This window comes from Sus scrofa, chromosome 13 (assembly GCF_054392235.1).
Source record: "Sus scrofa isolate SSC_HxYL_T2T_F1_AM1 chromosome 13, Sscrofa_HxYL_maternal_Yorkshire_Landrace_v2.0, whole genome shotgun sequence".
NCBI classification, from domain to species: domain Eukaryota; kingdom Metazoa; phylum Chordata; class Mammalia; order Artiodactyla; family Suidae; genus Sus; species Sus scrofa.
In genome coordinates, this window is record NC_139395.1 from 46,941,373 (window position 1) to 46,967,278 (window position 25,906).

At 47.6% G+C, this 25,906-nt stretch overlaps 1 protein-coding gene across 3 annotated transcripts in view; it reads left to right on the forward strand.

The window, feature by feature from the left end:
• The first annotated feature begins 3,191 nt into the window (after positions 1-3,191).
• BSN (bassoon presynaptic cytomatrix protein) overlaps positions 3,192-25,906 on the forward strand; it is a 96,489-nt gene continuing 73,774 nt past the window's right edge. For all 3 annotated transcript variants that reach the window (XM_021068761.2, XM_021068762.2, XM_021068763.2), the window contains exon 1: positions 3,192-3,534. In XM_021068761.2, coding sequence (XP_020924420.1) covers positions 3,317-3,534 — 218 coding nt within the window. In that variant the 5' untranslated portion in view covers positions 3,192-3,316. The remainder of the gene's footprint in view (positions 3,535-25,906) is intronic.

The window sequence follows — 25,906 nt, forward strand, 5'->3', positions numbered from 1 at the left end:
GTATCCGTGAACCAAAATGGCCAAGGTTGGGCCAAGGTCAGGTCACTGGCCTGCCCATAGTGCCTGTATACATGCTTTTCCGGGAGAGAAGATGTGGCAGAAAAAAACCCAAATCCCAGAGTGATCTCCAACAGACAGCAGTGAGTGATGGCTTGAATTGAGATCTCAATTCTCTGCTCAGGAATTGAACCTGGACAGCCTGGATAAAAACCAGGAATCCTAGCCACTAAGACTAGCTAGAGGCTGAGAGCAGAGTTGCTGTAATTCTTGGCCACTGTTGACAGCAAGAATGTTTCAAAGAGGCATAGATTGTGAAAACAGGTATAAAGTTTATTGTACAACATGTGGGAGAGCACACAGAGAAGTAGTTTTTATTTAAGTCAGAAGCAAAGAAATAATACACACCTGAAGGGGAGTGCAGGCGCGGCTGTCCCCGAGTGAGCAGTGCACTAGAGAGGTGATTTAACTCACTTATACAGGACGGTACTTCTGGGTGTTTGTTTACCTTTGGCCATATATCTTGTTTTATTTCTCACACCTGACTGGACACAGGCCCCTCCCCTTAATGCATGTACATCTTTTGGCAAAGACGGATTCCAGAGCAAGGGATGCTGGGACAGTATCAGGGCTTAATTATGGTCTGGTGCCCCCTCCTTTTTTTGATCCTTAGGGGTCTTACTGTGCATGGGTTATTGGGGAGCTCTTCTTGACACCAGGATCGAATGAAGTGGTCAATCTTATCTTTCTACTCTAGTAGAGCTCAGCTCCAGCTCTTAACTTTCTTCTTGAGGTGTTAGAGAGGCAAGGCCCAATCTACTTGGCTTAACAAGTCCCAGCTGTTTTCAGCCCAGGGGCTCATCTACCTCCTACCTCAAGATCACCCACCAGAGAACCAATTAATAATAAAGTTGATCATGTGACAGAGTTCCTGTCGTGGCTCAGTGCAAATGAATCTGACTAATATCCATGAAGATGCAGGTTCAATCCCTGGCCTTGCTCAGTAGGTTAAGGATCTGGTGTTGACATATACTGTGGTGTAGGTTGCAGACATGGCTCGGATCTGGCATGGCCGTGGCTGTGGTGTAGGCCAGCAGCTGCAGCTCTGATTCAACCCCTAGCCTGGAAACTTCCATTTGCTGTGGGTGTGGCTCTAAAAAAAGAAGAAAAAAAAAAGTTGGTCATGTGTATGCCAGGCACTTGTTGGTATGTTTTACTTACATTAGCCACTCCACTCTCACAACCAAACACACACCCCCACCCAGTTAAGAGAGGCTAATATTATAACCTTTTTTTTTTTTTTTTTTTAATGTCTGCACCCGTGGCATATGGAAGTTCCCAGGGCTACAGGTTGAATTGGAGCTGTAGCTGCTGGCCTACGCCACAGCAAGCCTTATCTTCGACCTATGCCGTGGCTTGTGGTGATGTTGGATCTTTAACCCCCTGATAGAGGCCAGGGATTGAATTTGCATCCTCATGGACACATGTTGGATTCTGAACCTACTGAGCTACAATGAGAACTACTATTATTCTAACTTTGCAGGCTAGGAAATGGAGGCTTTGTGAGCCTAAGTCAGTTGCTAAGATCCCATTTGGGAAGTGGCACAGCTGAAACATGGATCCTTGTAGAGCCTAGATGAGCACCAGATACAAAGATGATTCAAACACAGGAGGAAACACAGTGAAGACCATCATAACACAGGCAGAGAGGCTCTCATCATCCCAGGCAGCAGAGTCAGTCAATTCAGGGATCCAAGCTTCAGGAGCTCCATCCCAGAGGTTGAGGGAGCAGATAAGAATGCATGGGAAGGCCCAGCCAAAGTCTGTCCATCAGCTTGGTTATCAGTGTTCATTGGGTTTTGTGAGTTATTCCAGGTCAGGTTAGAAATGCTTACATCACATTTGATTTATTCTTCATCATTAGCAGAATTAAATGGGTTTGTAAAATAGGTCCAAGTTTACTCAAGTTCTTCTTCACAGCCATGATTGATTGATTGATTGATTGTCCTTATAGGGATGCACCCGTGGCATATGGAGGTTCCCAGGCTAGGGATCTAATTGGAGCTGTTGCCGCCGGCCTATGCCACAGCTGAACCACATCTGCGACCTACAATACAGCTTATGGCAACACCAGATCCTTAACCTACTGAGCGAGGCCAGGATTGAACCCGCAACCTCATGGTTCCTAGTCGGATTCGTTTCTGCTGTGCCATGACAGGAACTCGTACACAGCCATGATTTATGAAGCCAGGAAGTTTGGAGTATAGTCTGGATCTTCTAAGAAGTATTCTCTCTCAGGAAAGTACAGGTTTGTGTAAGAAGCCAGGAGGCAGAGTAGTATGCAGACACCGAAGTCTGTAAACTGAGGTAATGGAAAAATAATTTGGTGAGCTCTCAGGTTAATGCAGAGGCAGCCTGCAGCCCCTCGTCTAGACAGTCCCTGGGAACCACAGCCCAAGGACTCTAAGAAACATCAACTCCTTTTCCTCATCCTCAAGGTCACTGTCCCAGGGCCTGCTGAGGCAACCTTCCATCTGGCTTCAGGCCAGCCCTGACACACCCTCCACCTTTCCCAGGGACACTTCCTGAGACTCCTTCCCCTGGGACAAGGGCTCAGCATGAAACCCAGATGGTTCCCATGGCGACATCTGGATAAAGTCTTCAATCCCTTTGAGACCCTCATAACCAGTCCCATCACCCAGCATCCTTTATCTCAGTCCTTCCATGACAATGCGCCTCTGAACACACTTGTTCATTTATTTCTCCAACTCCTAAACATCCTTTGATGCTACACTCAGTGACCCCTCTCTGAGGCCTGTTCCCACGAAGTCTGCCAGTTGGGACCCTGAAGTTACCCAAATGAGAGCTCCCATTCCTGAGTTCTCTGAGGCAGTAAGCGTCACTGACTCCAGGGCAGGGTACGGCGGGTCGCCCTCACAGCCCTTTCTCGTGGTCTGTGTCTCTCCAATCCTGGTTTGATCGGATGCTCCTGCCGACACTTGCTGGGCCCCGGATAGCGAACGCCGGCTTTGGCGGCCCCGGAAGGCGCATGCGCGGGCCAAGGCGGCTGTTTCCCCGCCACTCCGCCGGGGGCTCTTGGACACGCGTCCTCACCAGCAGGAGGGAGCGCGCGCGTGCGTGGGGTGGGGGTGTGTACAGGGAAGAGGCACGAGGGCCGCGCATGCGCAGCGGCAGGCGGCGGCGCGAGCCGAGCTGGGAGATGGCGGCGGCGGCGGCGGCGGCGCGGAGCGTGTGAGCAGCTGCCCGGGAGCCGCCGGCCCGGGCCCAGTGCGACCTCGGCCCCGCCCGTCTGCCCGCCATGGGCAACGAGGCCAGCCTGGAGGGCGGCGTTGGCGAAGGGCCGCTGCCGCCCGGAGGCTCCGGCCCCGGCCCCGGCCCGGGCCCCGGGGTAGGGAAGCCGCCTTCAGCACCGGCTGGCGGCGGACAGCTCTTGGCAGCAGGCGGGGCACGGGCTACCGCCGGACCACCGGGTCCAGGCCCCGGCCCCGGCCCCGGCCCCGGCCCTGGCCCGGGCAGGTAAGCGCAGGGCAAGGCGCCCGGGGGCGGGAACTGCAGCCTGAGGCCGAAGCTGGGGCCCACGACCCTGCAGTCTAGTCTGGACAGCGAGATCGGACGTCCAGCTACACTTTGAGCCCAGTCGGACTGACGTGAGCCGAGTGGTCAGTCGCGAGAAGCATCCCTTCCATTACAGCCGCCCTGCCTTAGTAAAGCAGGATGGTGAGCGCAGGGTCAGTCTGGGCCTGCAGACCGTGACTCCGTCACGAACCCCAAATTCGCTTTCCCCCAGTGCCAGGCTAAGGAGGGGCTTATGTAACCTCAGCCTGGTTCTTCTGCACTGGGAAGCAGTGGGATGGAAAACGTCTTCCCTGTCTGCTTGTGTCTGCATTTGTCCATTGTGTTGGGCCAAGGAAAGAGCACAATGGGAGTGGCTGTCAGGGAAGATAAGTGTCACTGCGAGGAGCAGAAAGATATGGAAATAGTTGAACCATGAACTTGGTCATACGCTTTCCTCAGGCATTTAGTAGTCAAAATCATCTTTGGAGGAAGGGAAAGTGGTACTGGACACCACAAGGTACTTATTTAGGCTCAACAATAGTAACAGGGTCATGTGCTTTCATCATGGTTTAGTGAAACACTTTGGGGTGAAGCAAAAATGCTGTTGAATCATCTAGAACCGAGTATGTTCATGTTGTCTTATGACTTAGGTTACCACTCAAATCAGTGGAATGCTTTAAACAGACATATCTGATCAAATACTCTAAAACCAGCTTGTTTAAAATGTATGCCAGTTGAGGTTGTATAAACAATCAAGTGGAAAGGAAATGCAGAGGAAGAAAATGGCAATCTATAATAAATTAGTAGACTGAACACTCAGGAAAGCTACCAAGAGACAAGATAAAATGGAAGCACTGTCTTTACACCAAATAGAGCTGGGAAGTAGCAAAACCCAGGGGTGCTTCTGAGTCCATATGAGTCTGCTGATAATGTTGCCTTGGCTTTTCTATGTGGGGGCACATAAACTGTGAGGGAGCATAATTTTTTATTCTTCAGCTGCCCAGCTGTGCCTCTTACGGGTTTATTTCCTCAGAAGTCATTTCTTAGACAACTAACAGAAATGAAAGGGTCTTAGTAGCCTGAAACCTGCCACAGACAGGCCAGCCTGTGAACATCTCTTTTGGAAGGGGGATTTACCCATTTTATATTAGCTATTATGGTAATGCTAATAGCTATCTGTGTTTGTTAGCACACCGTTCTTAGTACTGCAAATACTGTCCATTTTGCTGCGCATTGAGCTGCTCTTTGAGTTTTAGCTTGAGGAAGGCTCACTTAGGCTTTAGAGCTTTCCTTCCAAGGGAAAGCATCTACAGCAGAGTGGAAAAACACCTTGTTATTAGGAGTTTTCTATATGGGGAATCCAGTGTTTCTCTTCTGGTAACCAAACAGGCTGCTGTGCTTGGTGTTTATCTGATGTTGCAGAGCCAAGCATGTGAGATTTTGGAAAGACTTGGGCAGCTCAAAGGGACAGAAAGTGGTTAGTGCCTACTCATATTCCTTCCCAGTATTTCATTTCTTCCCTGTCTATATGTTTTGCTACAGGGTAGACCCACAAACTACAGTGGGTTAAGGAACCATGATCTCCTGCTGTATTTAGCAGTCATATAATCTTGCTCCTGGCTGTGGGCAAGACACACACATGGGCTGTGGTGCTAAGGTCCTACAGTTGTTAAGCGCAGGTGGTGAGCTGGCTATTTTTCACCAAAGCTCAGGATTGGGGGCTCGTAGGAGATGGAATTTATTCTTTTAGCTGATATTCAGCTTGTCACATCACCTCAGCTGAGCTGTACCTCCATGGTATGTTTCTCCTTCAGCATCAGAATGACTCTACTTCCTCTCACCAGAGTGTCTCAGGTACCTGATGCCAAATTTAGCATGTTCTGTTCTGAGACGCTGCTGAACAGATTGGCCCATTGATGGAGAAAAAGCCCTGTGGCATGTGCTTCTGGGTATTCAGGAAAGAGCGTTGGCATAATTTCAAGCTGGCTTGTGAATTTGGGGGAATTATATTGTGAATTGAGGTAGGTAGAAGGTCAGATAAGGTGGAGATTGTTTTACTAACCCCTGATGGGAATGGAACTGAGGTTCTGGGGGAATCAATTCCTGGCTCTTTCCTGTTGCTGTATTACCCCTTGTCACCCCAGGCTGAATTAGTATCTTCATTTTCATTGTGAGCTGATTTGGGCTCTCTGAGGGGGCAGCTCCAGCATTTGTGGCTGAAGAGCTCGAATCCTGTGAGTAGCAGTGTCACCACACCCATAGTGCTGCCTCTTAACCTAGTGCTGTTTGGATGATGTGGCACTTGGGGCATCAGAGATTTCCTTAAGGCAGTGCTCTCTGCTTCTGGTCTCAGGGTCATATGAACACTTATATAGGTTGTGCATTTCCCAAGGAATGCCAGGTCAGGGAAGGCTGAACTCTTATCTCTGGCTTTGCAGTATGTGCCTTGGTATGGGCTGTGTCTGCCTACAGGAAGGGGGTACCTTTCGCTCATTCATCCACTTATTTTTACAGAGGTATGCTTAATGTACAATGAAGGTCCCAAGTTGCTGGGACTTTACCTGTAGACACATCACCAGTTCAGGAGAAACTTGATCAGTACCGCCGGAAAGCACCTTTAAAAAAAAATTGCACAAAGAAGCCACATAGACCAGTAGCAGCCTGTTTAGTCTACATCAGCTCTGTGGAGTTGCAGAGCTTTAACATTTGCAAATTGATGTTTAGTTAGTCAACCAAGTTGTATTTACTGTATCAAGAGCAAGCACTGTACTGGGCTTTGTGAAGAGCCTGGAAGGATATACGACGCTCTGCTGTCCTCTAGCACCTCACAGTCTGGTTGGTCATAGAGCTCTTGAAGAGCTCTGAGAACAAAGTCATGGAAGGATCCTAGGAGTGACACTGTAGGTAGCTCAGTGCATGAGAAGTGTCAAATAGGTAGTGCTTATAGAGGTTTGAGACAGAGCCAGGCTTCAAAAGGAGAATCCTAAGGCTCCTTGGGACAATGGTGGTATTCTGAGACATGGAGAGAGGAAGAAATGACATGAGGCGCACAGGCAGGGACAGTGAGCAGATAGTGGAGCCGAGTGCAGGGGTGTGGAGTAGAGCTGGGGCGAACCAGGTAAGATACCTCGCTTTTATTACCACATCGAAATTGGTGATCTACACTGAGGTTGCCTTTCACTCACTTCCAGTCCATATGCCAAGGAGACATCTTGAGCTAAAGGCAGCTGGGCACATAGAGATTCTGGTCTGTTGCTGAAGGTGGGTGAGGCTACTCTGAGACCAAGTACCCAGAGTTGCTTCCTCAAAATGGGTTTGCCATAATTATATCTCAAAAATAAATGAATGGAGTTCCTGTTGTGGCTCAGTGGTAATGAATCCGATCAGTATCCATGAGGACTCAGGTTTGATCTTTGCCCTCACTCAGTGGGTTAAGGATCTGGCATTGCCATGAGCTGTGGTATAGTTAGCAGACGTGGCTCAGATCCTGAGTTGCTGTGGCTGTGGCATAGGCCGACAGCTGCAGCTCCGATTCGACCTTTAGGCTGGCAATTTTCATATGCCACATGTGCAGCCCTAAAAAGCAAACAAACAAAAAAAAAAAAAAAAAAAAGAGAGAGAGAAAGAATGAATGAATGGGTTTGTCAGTAATAGTATCTCTGGTCTGGGCTCAGCTAGATTTATTATACTATATCAAGTAACAGTCAGGCTCTGGAAAGATCTGGGATTAATTTGTAAGGATAAAATGAAAGGATAGAGTTGTCAGGTTTGGAAATAATGATTCTTTTCAGAGATCATGTTAGGCTACTGGATTCTCATGGAGAGCATGTCACAGAGTTTGTGCTAAAATGACTTAACATCTGAATAGTGATGATGTCAAAATCTCACTCAAAGGGGGCAACCATTTTTGCAGTTCTTGCCAGGGAGAGAGGGGCAGTTTTGATAATATAGCTGTTTTTAGCATTAGTAAGACTGATAAGGTACAGTGTATCTAAAAGAAAAAGTTATGGCTGTGTTGGGGGGGGGAGTATTTTATTTACCCCCCCCAAAAAAAAACCCCTTTTTACTATGGAAAATTTCTTTCTTTCTTTCTTTCTTTCTTTCTTTTTTTTTTGTCTTTTGTCTTTTTAGGTCCACACCCACGGCATATGGAGGTTCCCAGGCTAGGGGTCCAATTGGAGCTGTAGCCGCTGGCCTACACAACAGCCACAGCAGCGCGGGATCTGAGCTGCATCTGTGAGCTACACTACAGCTCATGACAACACCAGATCCTTGACCCACTGAGCGAGGCCAGGGATTGAACCCATGTCCTCATAAATGCTAGTTGGGTTTGTTAACCGAGCCATGATGGGAACTCCCTATTATGGAAAATCTCAAACACACACACATAAAAGTAGAGAGAACAAGCTAGTGAACTCCCATGTTCCTGTTGCCCAGCCACATCAACTCATAGCTGATCAGGTTTATCTATCGCCCTCACTTCCTACCCCTATGGAAGGGGTCATCCATATATCCCAACATTTCATCAGCAGTGTTTCAGTGGATATTTCTTTTCTTTTTTTTTTTTTTGTCTTTTCCAGGGCTGCACCCGTGGCATGTGGAGGTTCCCAGACTAGGGGTACATTCGGAGCTGTAACTCCTGGCCACAGCCACGGCCACAGCCACAGCAACGCCAGATCCAAGCTGTGTCTTCGACCTACACCACAGCTCACGGCAACGCCAGATCCTTAACCCACTGAGCAAGCCCAGGGATCGAACCTACAACCTCATGATTCCTAGTCAGATTCGCTAACCACTGAGCCATGGCAGGAACTCCTCAGTGGATATTTCTAAGAAATAAGGGATTTGTATAAACATTACCACAGCACCATCATCACATCTAAACAGGCTGACAGTCCCTTCTTAATCTCAGCAAATATCCTGTCAGGGTTCAGGCTCTTTTGATTACCTTACGAATTTATTTTTACAGTTGGTTTGTTTGAGTTGTGATCTAAACAGGATTTATAGGCTGCATTTGCTTGATACACCTCTTCAGTTCTTCTCCCGTTTTTTTCCCCTTGCTATTCATGATTGGCTGTGTTGTTTGTCCAGTTTCTCATATTCTGGATTATGCTGATTGTATCCCTGTGGTGTCATTTAAGATGTTCCTCTCTGGAGTTCCCATCATGGCTCAGTGGTTAATGAATCCAACTAGGAACCATGAGGTTGTGGGTTTGATCCCTGGCCTTGCTCAGTGGGTTAAGGATCCAGCGTTGCTGTGAGCTATGGTATAGGTTGCAGATGTGGCTCAGATCCCGCATTGCTGTGGCTCTGGCATAGGCTGGTGGCTACAGCTCCAATTAGACCCCTAGCCTGGGAACCTCCATATGCAGCGGGAGCAGCCCAAGAAATGGTAGAAAGAAAGAGAAAAAAAAAAAGGTGTTCTGTCCCATATTTCCCCTGAAAGCTGGGAATTACATCTAGAAGCCATTCAGAATCTTTTTTTTTTTTTTTTTCAGGGCAAAGGGGAGATTCCAAATTTTTAAGAAAGAGTTCATTGAGGGCTTTGGACCTGAAGGGGCTGGGCATTCATTGAAAGTAGATCCAGACTTTGGACTAGTTTGGGAACCAGAGAATGGTGCAGTGGGCCACTTTTCTGTTCTTTTTCTAAAGCTCTCTTTCTGTGAATAGGTTTAGTTCTGAGTTTAAAAAGTCAAAGGTTTCAGAGACTCTGGGTCATGCCTTTTCACCCCAGCTTCACAGGAGGAGCCTTCCCTATATATGTAAGTAGCAGGCTGCTGGGAGATAGGATATGGGGCTTCAGTAAATCCTCCCCTTCTCATAGGTCCTGCACATTTGAATGCGGCCCTTTCCGCTTGTCTCTGATGGAGGTGGGGAGGGACAGACCTTGCTGTGTGGGCTACTTGAGGAGAATCTGTTCTTGGAGTCTATGGCCCATATGCAATCAATTGGGACTGATTGTGGTGGTAGGTTGGAAAACTCTCTTAACAGTTCAGACTACCGTTGCTGATTCCTGGTTATTCCACTAAGTGTTTTATATGCACTTATTCCTGCCTGGCCATGCAGCTCCCACAGGACCCACCTGTGCTGGCCTTGCTCATCCTGCCTGCCCAGGGATTCACTTTTTAAAATGGTGACATGGTAGCTGAGACCTGCATGCCTGCAGTAAGAGCAGAGTGTCACTTTAGGACTTCATGCCCCCTCATAAGCTGTACTCGGTGGACATTCGAGCTGTGGGGGCTCCTGTCTTAGTGGTGCCAGGGGCATTGCATTGCTGGTGTTGGTACTACATTTGTAGGACTTCTTCAGGCTTCTTTCCCTCAGGGCCTTCTGCCATCCCCATTTGCCAGCAAAGTTAATGGAAGCTGACCATAGCTAGGGAGTGATTGGGACCCTGGGCTCTGGCAAGGAAGGTGGAATTCTGGTGTCCCACCCACTGTGGATTGGGCCTCTGATGCGTGCCTTCACCCCCCAGCAGTCTCTCAGCCCATGTGTTTCGCAGTTTAGGTTCTGGTCACTTGTGCCTGTGGGATGGAGCAGAGGGGCGTGCTCTCTGATTCATTTGGGCTGTACCTTGGTCCCCAGGCTGGTCTCAGGACTGCTCTGATCTCTCCTTGTGTTTTGCTCATAGGGGCATCTTAGGGTTCTTTTTTTTCCCTCCTTATTTGGCTGCCCTATGGTATATGGAGGTCTGGGGCCAGAGATCAGATCCAAGCCATAGTTGCAACCTAAGCCACAGCTGCAGCAATACTGGATCCTTTACCCACTGTGCCGGGCTTGGGATTGCACCTGCATCCTGGAGCTCCCAAGATGCCTCCAATCCCATTGCACTACAGCAGAAACTCTCATCTTAGGGTTTTTATGAGTGCCTTGCTGTAGCAGAGACCTCTTACCTGGTATCCCCAGTTCTTTCTCACAGGAGGGTCACATGGAGGTGTATTGGGAACGTCCAGGGAACTTTGGATTACCCCTGGGATCAAATCTAGATTTCCTTGGAGTTCCCGTCATGGCTCAGTGGTTAACGGATCCGACTAGGAATCATGAGGTTGTGGGTTCGATCCCTGGCCTCATTCAGTGGGTTAAGGATCTGGCGTTGCGGTGAGCTATGGTGTAGGTTGCAGATGCGGCTCAGATCCTGTGTTGCTGTGGCTCTGGCATAGGACGGCGGCTGTAGCTCCAATTTGACCCCTAGCCTGGGAACCTCCCTATGCCACAGGAGCAGCCCAAGAAATGGCAAAAAGACAAAAAAAAAAAAATCTAGATTTCCTTGGAGACTCCTGGCTACTTCCGAAGTGGTGGGACTGCTGTCAGGGCCAAAGGTGAGGAAGAGATTTTCCCTAAGTGGTGGTAGGACTTGGTCCCAGCCACTGAGGAGGTCAAAGAGCCCCAGCACCTTGACCACAAGCTCACACAAGGATCACCCCACCTGGTCCCATCTGGGACTGCCCCCTGTACCTAGAGGAGCCCAAGCTGTCTAGTGTCACAGGCTCAGGGAGGGAGCTGTGCTCCCCAGGGATGCTGGAAGAACCAGTAAGGCATTCAGGTGCTTTGGAGAAAGGGAGAGGTAAGGAAATTTCTCAGTAGTCACACCCATACATTGGTTACATTCTTGTGTGCTGGCAGGTGATAAGGGTCATCTGTACTTTTTATATATGGAAGTAGTTATGAGGGATTTCTACGATTAAATTCTACTTAGAAATAGGAGGACTTTAAAGAGAAGTTTATCCATGAATGGAGTTCCCGTCGTGGCTCAGTGGTTAACGAATCTGACTAGGAATCATGAAGTTGCGGGTTCAATCCCCGACCTTGCTCAGTGGGTTAAGGATCTGGCGTTGCCGTGAGCTATGGTGTAGGTTGCAGATGCAGCTCAGATCCCAAGTTGCTGTGGCTCTGGCATAGGCGGTGGCTGCAGGTCCGATTCGACCCCTAGCCTGGGAATCTCCATGTGCCGCGGAAGCAGCCTTAGAAATGGCAAAAAGACAAAAAAAAAAAAAAAAAAAAAAAAAGAGAGAGAGAGAGAGAGAGAGAGAAGTTTATCCATGGAAACCCTCTCTGATCTCCTCCTGGATGCCTATCCCAGGTGAAATGTGAGGAACAAAGGAAGGAGCAAGGAAGTTGGCTCTGCTTTCAGGGAGCTCACAGTGTGGTGGGAGAGAAAGAGACACTTCAGTTTACATCGTTTTCCTCAACTTCCTTAAATTAGAGTTTGCTCCTGCCATCTCTTTGTCTCACAGAGGTAAGATAAATGAGCATTCGGTTAAAAGGGGTTGTATTATTTCATCTTCTAAAATAGTACAGCACCTATTTGTGTGGTGTTTTATAGCTTACAAAACACATTGCCAGCGCTGACTTACTCTCTTGGGAGCTCCAAAGGTCTAACATGAGAGATTTAGCAGAACAGCCAGCTAGCTGACTTTAGCAATATCTAATGCCATGCACTGAGCACAGCTGGAGAACCACGTCACTTCTCTGCCTCCTGCTCTCAGAAGATGGAAAATTTAGCAAGAGAATGGGGAGGGCTTTGAGGATAAGAAAAGGATCTGGAAGTAGGACATTTGAGCAATGGACAGTGTGGGGTAGGGAATGAAGAATAGTGGAAGCATCCTGGGTGGGGATCAGAAACTCAGGTTTTAATCAATCCTGGCATTGCCTGAAACTGGCTGTACATATTGGATAGGTCCTCAGTTTTTTTCCATCTGTAAAATGGAGAAATTTAACTAAATAATCTTCAAGTCCCCTCCACCTCTGATAGCTTATTTCTTTGAGGTGATTGAAAAGGAAGGGGGATGCTTCCCACCATTCAGTTTCACAGAGGAGAGAAAACAAGTACAATGTACAGCCTTTGGATCATTAGAAGAGCTTTACTTGAAGAGAGATGCTCTTCCATTGTGCTGCAGAGATCTCCTGGACTGGACAAGATGACCTCACAATCAAGCCTGGAGCCAGGAGAGGCACTCTGCATGAGTCTCTGCCACGACTTCTCTGGTTGTACTTGGTAAATCCCTTTCAACCTAGTGAGACTCTTTTGGATCCTGACCCTGTCTGCTGAACTGGGCTAATATTAACTAAGGCAGTGTGATTGTCTTGGTCATCACGCTGTGAGAACTTTTTTCTTCCTGTGGCTCTGTGAGCCCACTGTCTAAACTCCTGTATCTGATCTTGGGTGGCCAGTGTCAGGTTCTAGAGGCCATAGCCTTGCTAGCTCAGATGAGGACAGTGGCAGAGACAGGGCTGGATTGAAGAGGCAGCTGCCACTTGTACTCTAGCTGTGGCAGCCCCTGTGCACTGTGGGAAGCCCCTGTGCAGGATTGTCCTATCCTGGTGACCAGGTCATGCTGACCTCTCTTTGGGATACACTGGCCTTTGGCTCTAGAGGTTAGATGTCCCCAGGAAGAGCAAATACTCTGCAGATAAAAGTTTCAAACACATATAAAAGGAGAAAAGATTGTTTGGTGAAGCCCCCCTCTGAATCAGTCATGTACCTTTAGCAATGATCAGTGTTTTGCCAGCTGTTTCATCTATATTCCTCTACTTTTTTTTTTTTTTTTTGCTGGAGTATTTTCAGTCAAAACCAAACATGTCATTCACTCATAAATACTTTAGGATATACCTCTAGTAGTTAAAAGATATGTTTATTTTAATTCAGTGACATTATCACCTGATTAATTAATTTCTTAATATCACCTGATACCTAGTCCATGTTCAGTTTTCCTTGATTATCTCAAAAATGGCTTTTTAGAGTTGGTTTGTTCAAATCAGAATCCAAATGAACCTTGTATGTATAGAGACTATTACATATATGCAATGTATATACATGTACTTGTTTCAAAATAATAGCGAAGATATTTTTTACTAGCAATAATACTAATGAATGTAGTTTAAGATTCCCTTGTGGTTTATTTTGTCCTTAGTTTATATCTTTTCAGTGATGTACAGTCAAAGATCTGTGTTTTGGAGTTATTAGAAATGATTCTTCTCTGCGTAGTTACTAAAAGGATATACAGTTAAGCCTCCTCCCCACTTGTGTTCAGTTTGTAAGGACTGCTTTTTGATCACATATCTGTTGCCAGCATCTTACGGCACAGTAGATCAGCCAAAACTCAGTGGCTCCAAATAGCAATTTTTTATTCTCACTCATGCATCTGCATGCTGGCTAGAATTCACTGATCTAGGCTGGGCTCCAGGCTGCAGGTGAGCCCAGGGCTGCTCCATGTGTCTCATCCTCCTCAGACAGCAGGCTAGTCAGGGCATGTTCTTCCCATGGTGATGACAGATGCTCAAGAGGGCATGCCTAGCCGCACACACTCATTTCAAGCCTCTGCTTGAAATGACATAACTGCTGACATTCCTTCAGTCAAAGCAATTTAGTTAGGCCCAAAGTCAGGTGTGGTGTTGCAGTTACTATGGCTACATAATAAATTAGCCCAAAACGTATGGTATAAAACATCCATTATTTTGCTTACAGATTCTTTAGGTCAGGAATTCAGGAAGAGCACAGTGGGATGGCCTATTTCTGCTCCACAATGTCTGGAGCTTCAACTGGAAGACTTGAAGTCTGGGAACTGGAATCATCTGACATGTCTTCATCATTTATATGTCTTACAGCTAATGCTGGCTATTAGCTGGGGACTGCAGTACTTCTCCATGTGGGCAAGATTGAGCTTCCTCACAACATGGTTGCTGGGTTCTAAGGGGGTCCTGAGAAAAGAAGCCATTGGAGGCTGTACGTGCATTTATTGTGGCAATCACAAAGTCCTGCCCAGGTTTGAGAGGAGGAGACAGACTCCAGCTCTTGATAAGGAGTGTCCAGGTTCTGTAAGAGTGCATGGGATTGGAAATCTCACTGATACTATTTTAGAAAAATAGAGTCTACTGCAGCTGGAAAAATATGCTGTTCCTCTAGTGGGAGGAGTTGCAAAGTCACACAGCAAGGGGCAGAAATCCACGGAAGGTAAAGAATGGAGAACAAGGCCATCTACCATATTTTTTTCTTTTTCATTAAATTTTCTTAAAATTTTGTGAAACTTATATGTGATTGCAAATAAAACAAGGCATATCGAGAATAGTCTGGCTTCAACTTGTACCCTTCTACTTTGTTCTCTGCCTTCCCTGATAAGAAACAGTGTTTATTAGATTTTTCCATTGTTTTTAAAAATATAAGGAAAAAAATAAACATTTCTTTACCTTTCTTTTTTATATAAAAGGTAACAGACTCTAAACACTATTCTATACTCTGCCTTTTTTTTCCATTTAATATAGCCCAAAGATCACATCATAGCAGAATGCAGGAATCCTCCTGATCTCTTTTTGCATCTTTACATGGCTCTATCATGTGTCCAGTCTTTTGCTCTTGTAAATAGCAGTCCAGTGAGGAACCTGGTATCTATGTCATTTTACCAGTGTATCTGTGGGATATTTTGTGTTTTTCCCACTGTATTTGTAACATACTTTCCTATTGGATGCTGAAACAAAAAGTGGGTAAATGCATGTTTTGCTATGTGTTGCCAAGCCTGAGGGGCAAGGGAGCTGGTGAGGAGCTTGGGACAGTATTCATGTATGACAGGATGGTCACTGGATGACGAAGGGAGAGGAGGGTGACAGGGAGTGGGGAGGAGGGTTAGGAGTGCTGAAAAGTGCTCAGCTCGTGAATATAGTCTGGAAGTAGAGCAGCAGGATGACTGAAGGGTTGACTGTGAAGAGTTAGACAAAGAAAGGAGTCAGGAGGACCTCTGGGTTTTGGCCTGAACATCTTGTGCACACAGTGGTTGGTGGGATAACAAGGATGGGGCCTGATATCAGGAGTTTGTTCCTGGACAACTTGCGTTTTAAAGGCATCTGAGTGACATGTTAGGTGGGCAGCCATGTATTCAAGTCTGGGCTAAAAAAAATAAAGTAGCACTTCACCTGCAAATGCTTTAATATTAATGCCTCCTGGTTCCTACAAGTACTCTGCAAAAGAGATAAGGAAGAGGAATAAATTGAGGCAATACTGGGGTTCCAAGAGGGCAAGTCAACTCAACAAGCATTTATCTCAGCTAATGAAATGCTAGAAATGAAAGCACTCACAAGAGGCCTGGCATTAAATGTCAACTGGTGCCTGGTTCCTGCTCAGGGCTGAGGATATAAAGGTGAACAAACGGGTAAATTAGCATCCTTATTGCCTACTACAGAGCATGTTTGAATTAAACTTGATGGAGGGTAAGGTCTCATGCCGTCTAGGAGCTCTGATGGACTCAGTGGAGATGCCTGGGAGCCCAGAGAGCCCACTGTGGTCCATCCTTCTCATCTTCACATAGAGCTGCTAAAACAGGTACAGAATTTGAGCCTCATCCCAGAGGGTTTACTTGAAAGTCCTAGCCCATCCCACAGACTCTAAGATTCTATCGCTAGTCAGGTCTGAAGCCCAGACCACCAGCACCAGAGAGAATACCCTTTTACTATAGGAAGAGTATCACTTTTTCTCTTAACCCTCATGGTGTTCATGAAACTCTGGGAATGCTGGACTCTGGTGTGGTACAGAGTCCCCTTGGCAGATTTTGGGGATTCAGAAGAGGACAGGAGGGAGGGAGCTCTGGGTCTGGGGTTCTGCTCATGGGCAATGGCTAGAGAGAACATAATTTAACTCCATGGTGTGTATTTCTCTGGGCCTAAGTCCCTGGCTGCAGGCTGTGCACATGGAGCTGGCTCAGAAGCCAGTGGACTAGAGTGGGTCTTTCCCAATGGCCAAGTTCTCATCTCTGCTCCTCTCTGATACTGAAGCTCTTTTGCAAATGACAGTGCTTAGCACCAACTGCTGGGGGGGGAGGGGGGTTCCTGCAAGGGTGCTTTTGGGAGCTGTGATGCAGGCTGAGCCTGTGGAAGAAGGGAGGAAAGGAGCAGGAAGGGAGCAGACAGAACAGGGCAGCCTGCTCTCAATTCTTCCAATGGACCAGGCCTGCCACACTGCCTCTCCCACCCTATCGCTGGCTCCTAGCTTTATCAGGGTGTATGGTGGAGCCCCTCCAAGGGTACCTGCTCTCACTGTTGCTTGGCACCTTCCTGGCCAGCATGGTGTACCCCTTGGCTTTCCTGAGCTGAAACACAGAGACTGAGGGGCAGCAGACACGTGGCCCCTGTGCTCTTCCTCTCTAGGTACTTAGTCAAGTATGAGGAGCATTGGGAAACACGTCCTGGGCTCCAGGGAGGTGTCACATGACCAGCTTCTTTTCTAAATGGTAAAAAACCTCCATATTCCTGAGAGTGGAGTAAGAGAGCAAAAATGTCCTCCCTGTCCTCAATTCATAGTCCCGTGTGGGGACCCTTGGGGAACACTGCCCCTTTCAGTTGCCAAGATCTTGACTCCTGCTCTGGGTCTCCCTGGTGGTATGTAGAATCTGTTTTCAGAGGCATAAAGAAAGAGGAGACTAGAAGCTTTGTCTTTTTGGAAACCATCCTGTGTTCCCTGTACTCCCACATGAGTCCTTATTCTGGGACTCTCAGGCTTGTGTGATGCAGGGACAGTGACTGCAGGAGTAATTAACGCTGAGCCTCCTGGCACAGTTTCCTGGGAACATGGGCCTTGGTCAGGCTCCCTCAGCTTCCTTTTTCTTCATCTCTACTGGTGGCTCAGGATAAGGCATTCAGATAACGATGTACATGGCTTTTGAAAAGATAGTAATGGTACTTAGTAATAATTGAGTCATTTTGCTTATGTAGTATTTTTTCCTTCCATGTAGTTCTGGCCAATAGAAGGTCAGGATCACTGGTGAGGGATGGAAAGACTGAGGCCAGAGAGGTAATAGGCATTTCCAAGGTTGGGTGGGACTGGGAGCAGAGGCCTGGGCTACCCACAGTGGCCTTTGCTCTTTGAATCTCACTGGCCACTGTGGGAGGAGGAGACCTCCCTGTGTCCACTGAAGAGATCAGGCGTTGAGTGTGCAGAACTGGCTTGCTTGGTATCTTCTCTGACCTTGTATAGAGTGAACTGGGGAGCAGGTGACAATCTCAGGGTGGCCTTGGGGTATCAGGTTCCAGGGCCAGAAGAGAAAAGCCCAGTGCCCACTGGATGGAGTTTGGGGGCAAGGCCTCTGCTACAGTGAGACTCCTCTGAACAACTCCCTCTCATGGTGCGCCTCTTCTTTCTTGTGCTGGCATGGATGAAGGGGGCACCTTGTGAGCAAGCCCATAAGCTCCAGACCCTTGTGCATATGTAAGCGATTCCGATCAAGTGTGTTGCTTATTATTCTGTGATATGCCTTGGGGGTGGGTTTAGACACCTAGGATATAGGCAGCACCATCAGTACCCTCTCCCAACAAATTAATTTCTCCAGAGACCCTGATTTATCATGGAAGGCCTTGCTCCCCAAAGATTCTCATTCTAAGAATGTTGTTTCTTTGTCCCACATTTTTGTGTATTGTTTATTTGTGTTCCGTGTTTGTTTGTTCATTCAACAAGCATTTATTAATCCCTGCTGTGTATCTGGGTCTGTGCAGGCTCTGAATTCACAGAGAAACTACAATAGCCTGCTTGGATCTCACAGTATAGGGGAGCATGAAGGGCTCAGTCAAGGCCACGCAGTACAGAGAAGGGGCAGCAAAACTTCTCAGGTGCCCCCACGTGCTGGTGTCCTGCCAGCCTTGGGCAGGATTTCTTTTGTAGCTGGACGGGCCTGAGCCTCAGATGATGGCTGCTCATCTCCTAAAACACACACGCACACACTCACGCATGCACGCATGCACATGCGCACACACACACCTTGTTACTTCCCAGGGTTCTCAGAACTGAAGGGATCGGGCATCCTAGTGACCAGTTCCTACCCTTAGCTGTCTGGACTTCCTTGTGGGCTCAAACCCTTGTGACCATGCTCTCTCTCTCCTGGAAACTCCCTTCTGGGTTGGATAGCACATCCTTGTTTACTTGTCAGTTTTCTTTGTGGCACTGCTTGGCCCTGCCTGCCTGAGGTACCCAAGACTCAATCTGAGCCACATCTCTTCTCACTAGGCTCTGCCCAGAGCCCTGTGAGCTGATGGCTTCCCAAACCCTCCAGCTCAGGTTCTCCAAGTCTCAGTGGATATCTCCACAAGGGCACACCTATGCAGAGTGCCGTCACTTACCTCCTCACCTTCTTATCCTTTTGGCTGAAATAATACCTGATATTGGGTTTGCAGGGTCCCTTTTCTTGGGAAGACATGAGCCTGTACCATGATGGAATTAATCTGACATAAAGACTTTTTGAGGACAAAAATGTCAATGATTTTGTTTGATGTCCATAAGAGATCTTAAAAAGTCTTTTGTTTGGGAATGGCACCTCTTCCCAGGCCTGGGCTCGCCAGGTCCATGGGAGCAGGTGAACAGTGTGGATGGTCAAAGAATGCTTCTGGTGGGAAACATCATAATCCAACTTGGATAGCCTTAGGTCAAAAAGAGGGGCCATATTGTAAGATCAGAGTTGTATCTTTCAGAATCCAAGAGTAGTTTACAGTCAGGCCTCAGACAGGGATGAGGACCAGGGAGACCATCTTCTCCTCCCAGCTCTGCTTCTCTTCTCCCTGCTGCTGCTTTCTGCAGCCTAGTGATTCTGGCTTCTCCAGACTGGCTGGTTGGAATCTTGGCAACTCACAGCCCACACATCTCTCTCGCTATTTTCCTTTCCCTCTTCCATTTCAGCTCTCCAGGGGAGAGACCCCGAAAGGCTCAATGTAGGTCAGGGGTCATCATTGGCTCTGACCCACAGTGCAGGTACGGCCAAATTGTACAGTCTGCACAGGACCCTTCTGCAGATCTGGAGCTCCAAAGGGCAGCTTCTACAAGGTGGGTGGGAGACACTAAGAAAAGAGGTAAACTTGGGGAAAATTCTTAAAGGTTAGTTCATCTTTCCCACTTTTCTTCCTTTTCCCCTTTTTCCTGTCCTCTCTCAGACAAGACCCACCCCAGGATCACCTCCCTAGCTGTTTATTTTGCCAGTGACCTTTTCATTCTCTTCTGACTTGACTTCCAAGGATCTCAAGGTTTTTAGTCTCTGTTTGTCTACTGGGCTCAGCTGTCCTGGTTTACAGTTGACTCTGCAGGACTCATCCCAGCCCCTCCTTTCATAGGTGGCAGGATTGTGCATTTTTTGTCAGTCCTCTTTCTTTTTTTCTTTTTTCTTTTTTCTTTTCTGGTTGCCCTGTGGCATATGGAGTTCCTGTACCAGAGATCAGACCTGAGTCATAGTTGAGATGTAAGGCGCAGTTGCAGCAATGCTAGATCCTTAACTCACTGTGCTGGGCTGGGGATAGAACCTAAGTCCCAGGGCTCCTGATGCTGCCAACCCATTATGCCACAGCAGGAACTCCATCTTGTCAGTCCCTTTTCTAAACCCACTGAGTGAGGCCAGGGATCAAACCCGCAACCTTATGGTTCCTAGTCGGATTCATTAACCACTGAGCCACAACAGGAACTGTCAGTCCCTCTTCATTAGCAGGATCAACTTTCATTTTCATTGCCCCCTTGGATCCCTCAGCTGCATATACAGAAGATGAGGAAAGCCAGCGGATAGGTGGCATTTGCCAGGTGCCTCTTTTAGGGACAACTCTCAGGTACTCTTAGACTCTTAGAAAAGGAGGCCACCTAAAGAGGCCCAGACTCATGGACACTTGTCTGTCCTCTCCTTCTTGGGCACTGTGCCAGGATCTGAGATGTAGTGGCAAGCAAAGAAGACACAGCCCTATTCTTGAGGAGCTCAGGGCCTACTGTGGAAGGCTGACATTAATTACACACAAATCGAAGTGCTGTTGACAGAGGAAGACCAGAAGCCATGAGAACCAGGGCCCCGAAGAAGTGATGCCAGGTGGGGATCCATGCGTAGGGTATGTCTGAGAGCTAAGTAGGAGTCAAGGAACAAGGTTGGTGGAAAGACAGGGGATCTGAGCCTTCTAGGCAGGAGGGACCACACATACAATGGCCCTGAGCCTCATGTTCAAAGAAGCAGGTGAGGAGTTCCTGTTGTGGCTCAGTGGTAATGAACCTGACTGGTATTCATGAGGATGAGGGTTCGATCCCTGGCCATGCTCAGTGAGTTAAGGATCTGGCGTTGCCATGAGCTATGGTTACAGACGCAGTTCGGATCCTGTGTTGCTGTGGTTGTGGCTGTGGATGGCAGCTGCAGCTCTGATTTGACCCATAGCCTGGGAACTTCCATATGCCGCAGGTGTTAAAAGCAAACAACAACAACAACAAAAAACCCAAACCAAACCAAACCCAAAACAAACAAACAAAAAACAAAGAAGCAGGTTGTTTTTCAGTGGAAGATGGACCAGAAGCATAGAGAGCAAAGGGGCTCTTCTGGCAATAGTATACACAGCCTGTTTCCAGCTAGGATGTCTTCCTGCTGTGACCACTGAGGCTGGTTGTTTGAATGGAGTCTGCCTCCTGTGTCCTCTTGGACCACTCCCCAGCTTTGTCCTCTAGGCTCCAAGAAGAGCTTACTGTCTCTCCCCACTTTTGGGCTACTGGTCTAGCTGGGTGCCCCTGCCCCTGTAGGAGGACACCAGAATGGTCCCTGCCCCACAAAGAGAGGTAGAGAGGTAGCAGTCCTTTTAGGTCATGTTTTCAGATACGCAGTCAAGTTTCTCTCTCTTTTCCCAAGGCTCACCAGGAGTAGAGGCACTGTCAGGTGTGACTGCTGGCCCAGTGTCATTCCACCAGATTCCCCACTAAGTAGAAAGCTTATGGTCCACCCATAAGGGTCATCTTCAGGACCCCTTGTGTCAAAGTGCCCCTTTAAAACCTCTTCCATGCACAGCCCTTTTGACTCCATCTTACACCCTGGGTAACCTGGTATCCAGGTGAGAAGAAGAAGGCCAGGTACACCAGTGATTGCCGGGGCACATGCCCCAAAGAGTAGAAGATGGCTCCTAGGCCTGACTCTTTGCTTGTCCAGGAAGAGAATATATTCCAACAGCTTTGGCTTTCTCTGCCCCATCCCCTTAGACTCCCATGGGCAGCTGTCTTTTATAGCAACAGCCTTACCTCCCGAAGCCTACTGCTGGGGTCCCCTTCTTTTGCTCTGGGACCATCAGTGACTTCTTCTTTTCCACCCAACTGCTTCTGTTCCTCAGCTGAGTCCTGGTCTCTGGTCCCATTCTCTCTTCCATGAGTGTACCCTCACCACGGCATTGGAGCCTTTCCTGTGGCTGTTGCCTTAGTTTAAAGGCTTGCTGCTGGGGGTAGGAGCAGAAAGGGGCTTGTTCCTTCCTTTTCTTGTTGTGGAACAGTGCTGGTGGAAAAGTGCTGTCAACAGCTGTTGGGGTTCTCAAGGCTTCCCAAGGGCAGAAACTCCATCTAAGCCTTCAGGAAACTTTGGGGAGGGAAGGGGCTCAGGGTCAACTATGGAAAATTGCACCACCCTGTCAAGAAGCCTTGCAGTGGGTGGGCCCAGGTGCTTCTCCTAGAGTTGGATTTCCCCTATGGATGCTATCCATTTCCGTTTTCTAAGCAGGGGTGCAGCAAGGTACTGAGCAAGCCCAGTAATTCTCATCAGCCATATCAGCTTATGACAGGGCTCATAGGGAGATCTTCCTTGCAACTTTGGCTTCAGGGTGAGCCTCCTAAACCCCAAGCAGCACAAGCCACACCTTTGGGAAGCCAAGGCCAGGCCTCCAGACAGATGTAACGAGAATCCCCCCACCCCCGCACGCCCCCCTCACCCCCATCCCCAGGGCTGACCTTATTGCCCCATTGGTTTGGCTAAGTTCATTAAGGGAGGAGAGACAGAGGGGAGAGACATGGTGGGGGCAGGAGAGCCTGCATGGGGTGGCTTCCCTAGGTGACCATGATACCATTGATCAAGGTGCTAACTGTGTGGTTGCCAAGTATGACTGGGACATTGAGAGCAGGTTAACTATATTTTCATCCCAGACTAGATAGATCACAGTGGCGGGGGCGGTGCCTGGGCTCCTGAGTACTCAGTGGAGGGGCATGGTGGAGGTCCCAAGAATGAGATGGACCCTCAGCAGTGACTTTGGAGAGAAATCTTGCCTGGAGATAGCTTTCAGCCTCTTTGGATCCTGCTACCCCCATGTTTCTCAGAGATCTTGCCTGAGCTGGACTCTTGTTGCCAGTGAAGTTTATTCTTTGTTGTTGTTATTTTTGGCCACATCTGTGGCACGTGGAAGCTGGGCCAGGGATCAAACCTGCGCCACAGCAGTGACCCAGCTGCTGTGGTGACAATGTCAGATTCCTAGCCCACTGCTCCACAAGGGAAATCCTGTGAGGTATATGCTTTGTCTTTGTTCCAGTGTTCTTTTCTTGGCCTCCCCTTTTTATGTTACTGTCCTTACTCCTGCTATATCCAGGTACTTCTGAGTTTTAACTAAGTTGGCAGGGCTTCTGGAATTAATAAAAATTATACAAGTAACACATGAACATATTATTTTTTTTAATTGTTATTTCCCCAATACAATTTTTTCTACTGTACAGCATGGTGACCCAGTTACACATACATGTACACATTCTATTTTCTCACATTATCATGCTCCATCATGAGTGACTAGACGTAGTTCCCAGTGCTACACAGCAGGATCTCATTGCTAATCCATTCCAAAAGCAATAGTTTGCATCTATTAACCCCAAGCTCCCAATCCACCCCACTCCCTCCCCCTCCCCCTTGGCAACCACAAGTCTATTCTCCAAGTCCATGATTTTCTTTCACCTGAACATATTCTTGATGTAAATATTCAAACAATCCAGTCATATATTGCGTACAGTTTCTATTCTCCCTTCCTTTTCTAGCATTATTACTCTTCTGTGTATATTTCTAAGATTTTTCTTCAAGCATTTATATTCATGAATCTTTTGTATACGTACACACACTTTGTTTAGTAGCTCAGTTTTGTTTTTCTATAGTAACAAACATTTAATCACCAAACAAAACCTGTGGATCCTGAGCACCCAAGGGCAACTAAGGTAAAATGTTATCTTGCAGCAATAAAGTGGCAGCTACTCCAAAAATTGGTGCTCCAGGGAAAGATGCGCTGCTTAGGAGGGACGCGGAGTTAAGACTTAACCCCCTTTTCCCTGCTAAGGCTGAATAAAAAATGGGGCACAAACCTCTGCAGGGTTTTCACTACCAGAGAAAGCTGGTCAAAACAAGGGTGAATGGAAATTGAGAATTGACCAGAGTCTTCAGCCATTCCCATTAAGTCTTCACACATTCACTTCTGAACTCTGTCCCTCAGAATTTAGCACGTGGGGTCAGGAACTGGTGGGCACTCTCCACTTCCATGGGTGGCAGCAAAGGCACAGTGAAGGTGAACTAGAACAGTCAGTTACCTGGATCTTCAGCCACCAGGCCCTGGTGCATGGAGTGCCCACTCTGTCTGGGGAGTGCCACTGGCTGTGACATCTTCTTCTGTGACACCAGGGCTTTACAATCACCCACGGTCTCCAGGGCCACCTGAGCCACCAGGACAGGCCTGCCCCAGCTGTTGGCACTACCTGATGCATCCACTGCACTGGCCATGGCTCCTGCACCTTCCTTGGTTGTGTTCGTGGTACCTTCACTATCTGCCATCGTGAATCTGCCCACCCACTACGCTGGCCACTAAAGGGTCAACACACATACTTTTTTTTTTTTTTTAACACACATACTTTTTTTAAAGAAATGGGATCACACTGAATGTGTTGCTTTGCTGTCAGCTTTTTTTCTTCACATAACAGTATGAGGAGACATTTCTCCCTACCCTCCTACTTCTCAATGAGTCAGCAGTTTGGGCCCTAGAGAACTTTTTGTCACTTTGTCCATTCCTGAATCGGAGCAGTCTACATGACTTTTGAAGGCTGTAGGCCACTCCTGTGTCCCAGGCATATCTCCAGGCAAGCTACCAGACCCTTTGTCTGGCTGGACACCTGCTTGTTCAGCCTTTGCTGAACTGGAGCAGCATCCTGCTGGAGGAGGACAGTGTCCTTGTCCTTGAGGCTTTGCCTCTGATGTTCAGAGAGTTTCCAGCTGCTAGTCTGTTTTTCAGGCTGGGGCCGTCTCCTGGATGCACAGGTCCCTGCAAAATCCCTTTTTCTTCCCTGACATGTGTTGTGAATCACTTTTCTCTAGTCATACCTTCTGCTAGTTGCATTGCTTGAATTCACAATTATCTGAGCAGAACACTACTTTCCGTTATGGCTCAGTGGGTTAAGAACCTGACTAGTATCCATGAAGATGCAGGTTCAATCCTTGGTCTCACTCGGTAGCTTAAGCATCTGGCATTGCCACAAGCTGCAGTTAAGGTTGCAGGAGCAGCTCAGATCTGGTGTTGCTGTGTCTGTGATGTAGGCCAGCAGCTGTAGCTCTGAATTGACCCCTAGGAAAACAAATAAACAAACAAAAACCACTGCTTTCAGGGCAGGGCCACCTGCAGCAAGAGGAATCATCTGTGCCAGCATCTTGCCTTCCTTCCTAGTCCCCAGATTCTTTGTTTTGCTGGTTTCCTCACTGCTTGTGGGAGGCTTTTGCCTCTAAATTTGCCCTAGGAATGCAAATCTCAAGTTTCCAACCAGTCAAATCACAAGAGCTTTTCCCTGAGTTTTTACTCAAATTCCTGTGAAATGCCAAACAAACCAGAAGCATGTTTCCTAGAAACTGGCCTTGGGAAGTTCCCATCATGGCTCAGTGGTTAATGAATCCGACTAGGAACCATGAGATTGTGGGTTCGATCCCTGGTCTCACTCAGTGGGTTAAGGATCCAGCGTTGCTGTGAGCTGTGATGTAGGTCACAGATGCAGCTCAGGTCTGGCGTTGCTGTGGCTGTGGTGTAGGCTGGCAGCTATAGCTCTGATTAGACCTCTGGCCTGGGAACCTCCATATGCAGAAGGTGCGGCCCTAAAAAAGGCAAAAAGACAAAAAAAAAAAAAAAAAAAAAAAGGAGAAAGAAACTGGCCTTGGTGTGTTTCTGAGGAGGCACTTTGGGGTTGGGAGCGTGAGAGTAGGGCTTGGGGGACATAAGTTCCCAGGACAGGTCCCAGCTTCACTACCTGTTTTTCTGGTGCATTTAAACTGCTTTGTTTCTTCAATCCTGTTCTTTCACTGGAAAAACTGGGAATGGTAAGGGTCCTCATACTGTGTGGTTGTTAAGAGGTTGATTATGTAAACGGTGAGCCTGGCAAATAGAGTGAGCTGATCACATAGTAGCTGCCGGAGATGATGAAGTGGTCTGCCTCCTAGGAATGAAAGGTATTGAAACTATTACCTATTTCATGAGCCAAGATTTTTTTTAAAATATCACTTTCTATTTTCTAATTTTGTGAGTGCTTAATATATTGGCACAGTAGGACATGCTTGAAATTTAGAGATGAATATTGCACCCCTATATTTGGGGGTAT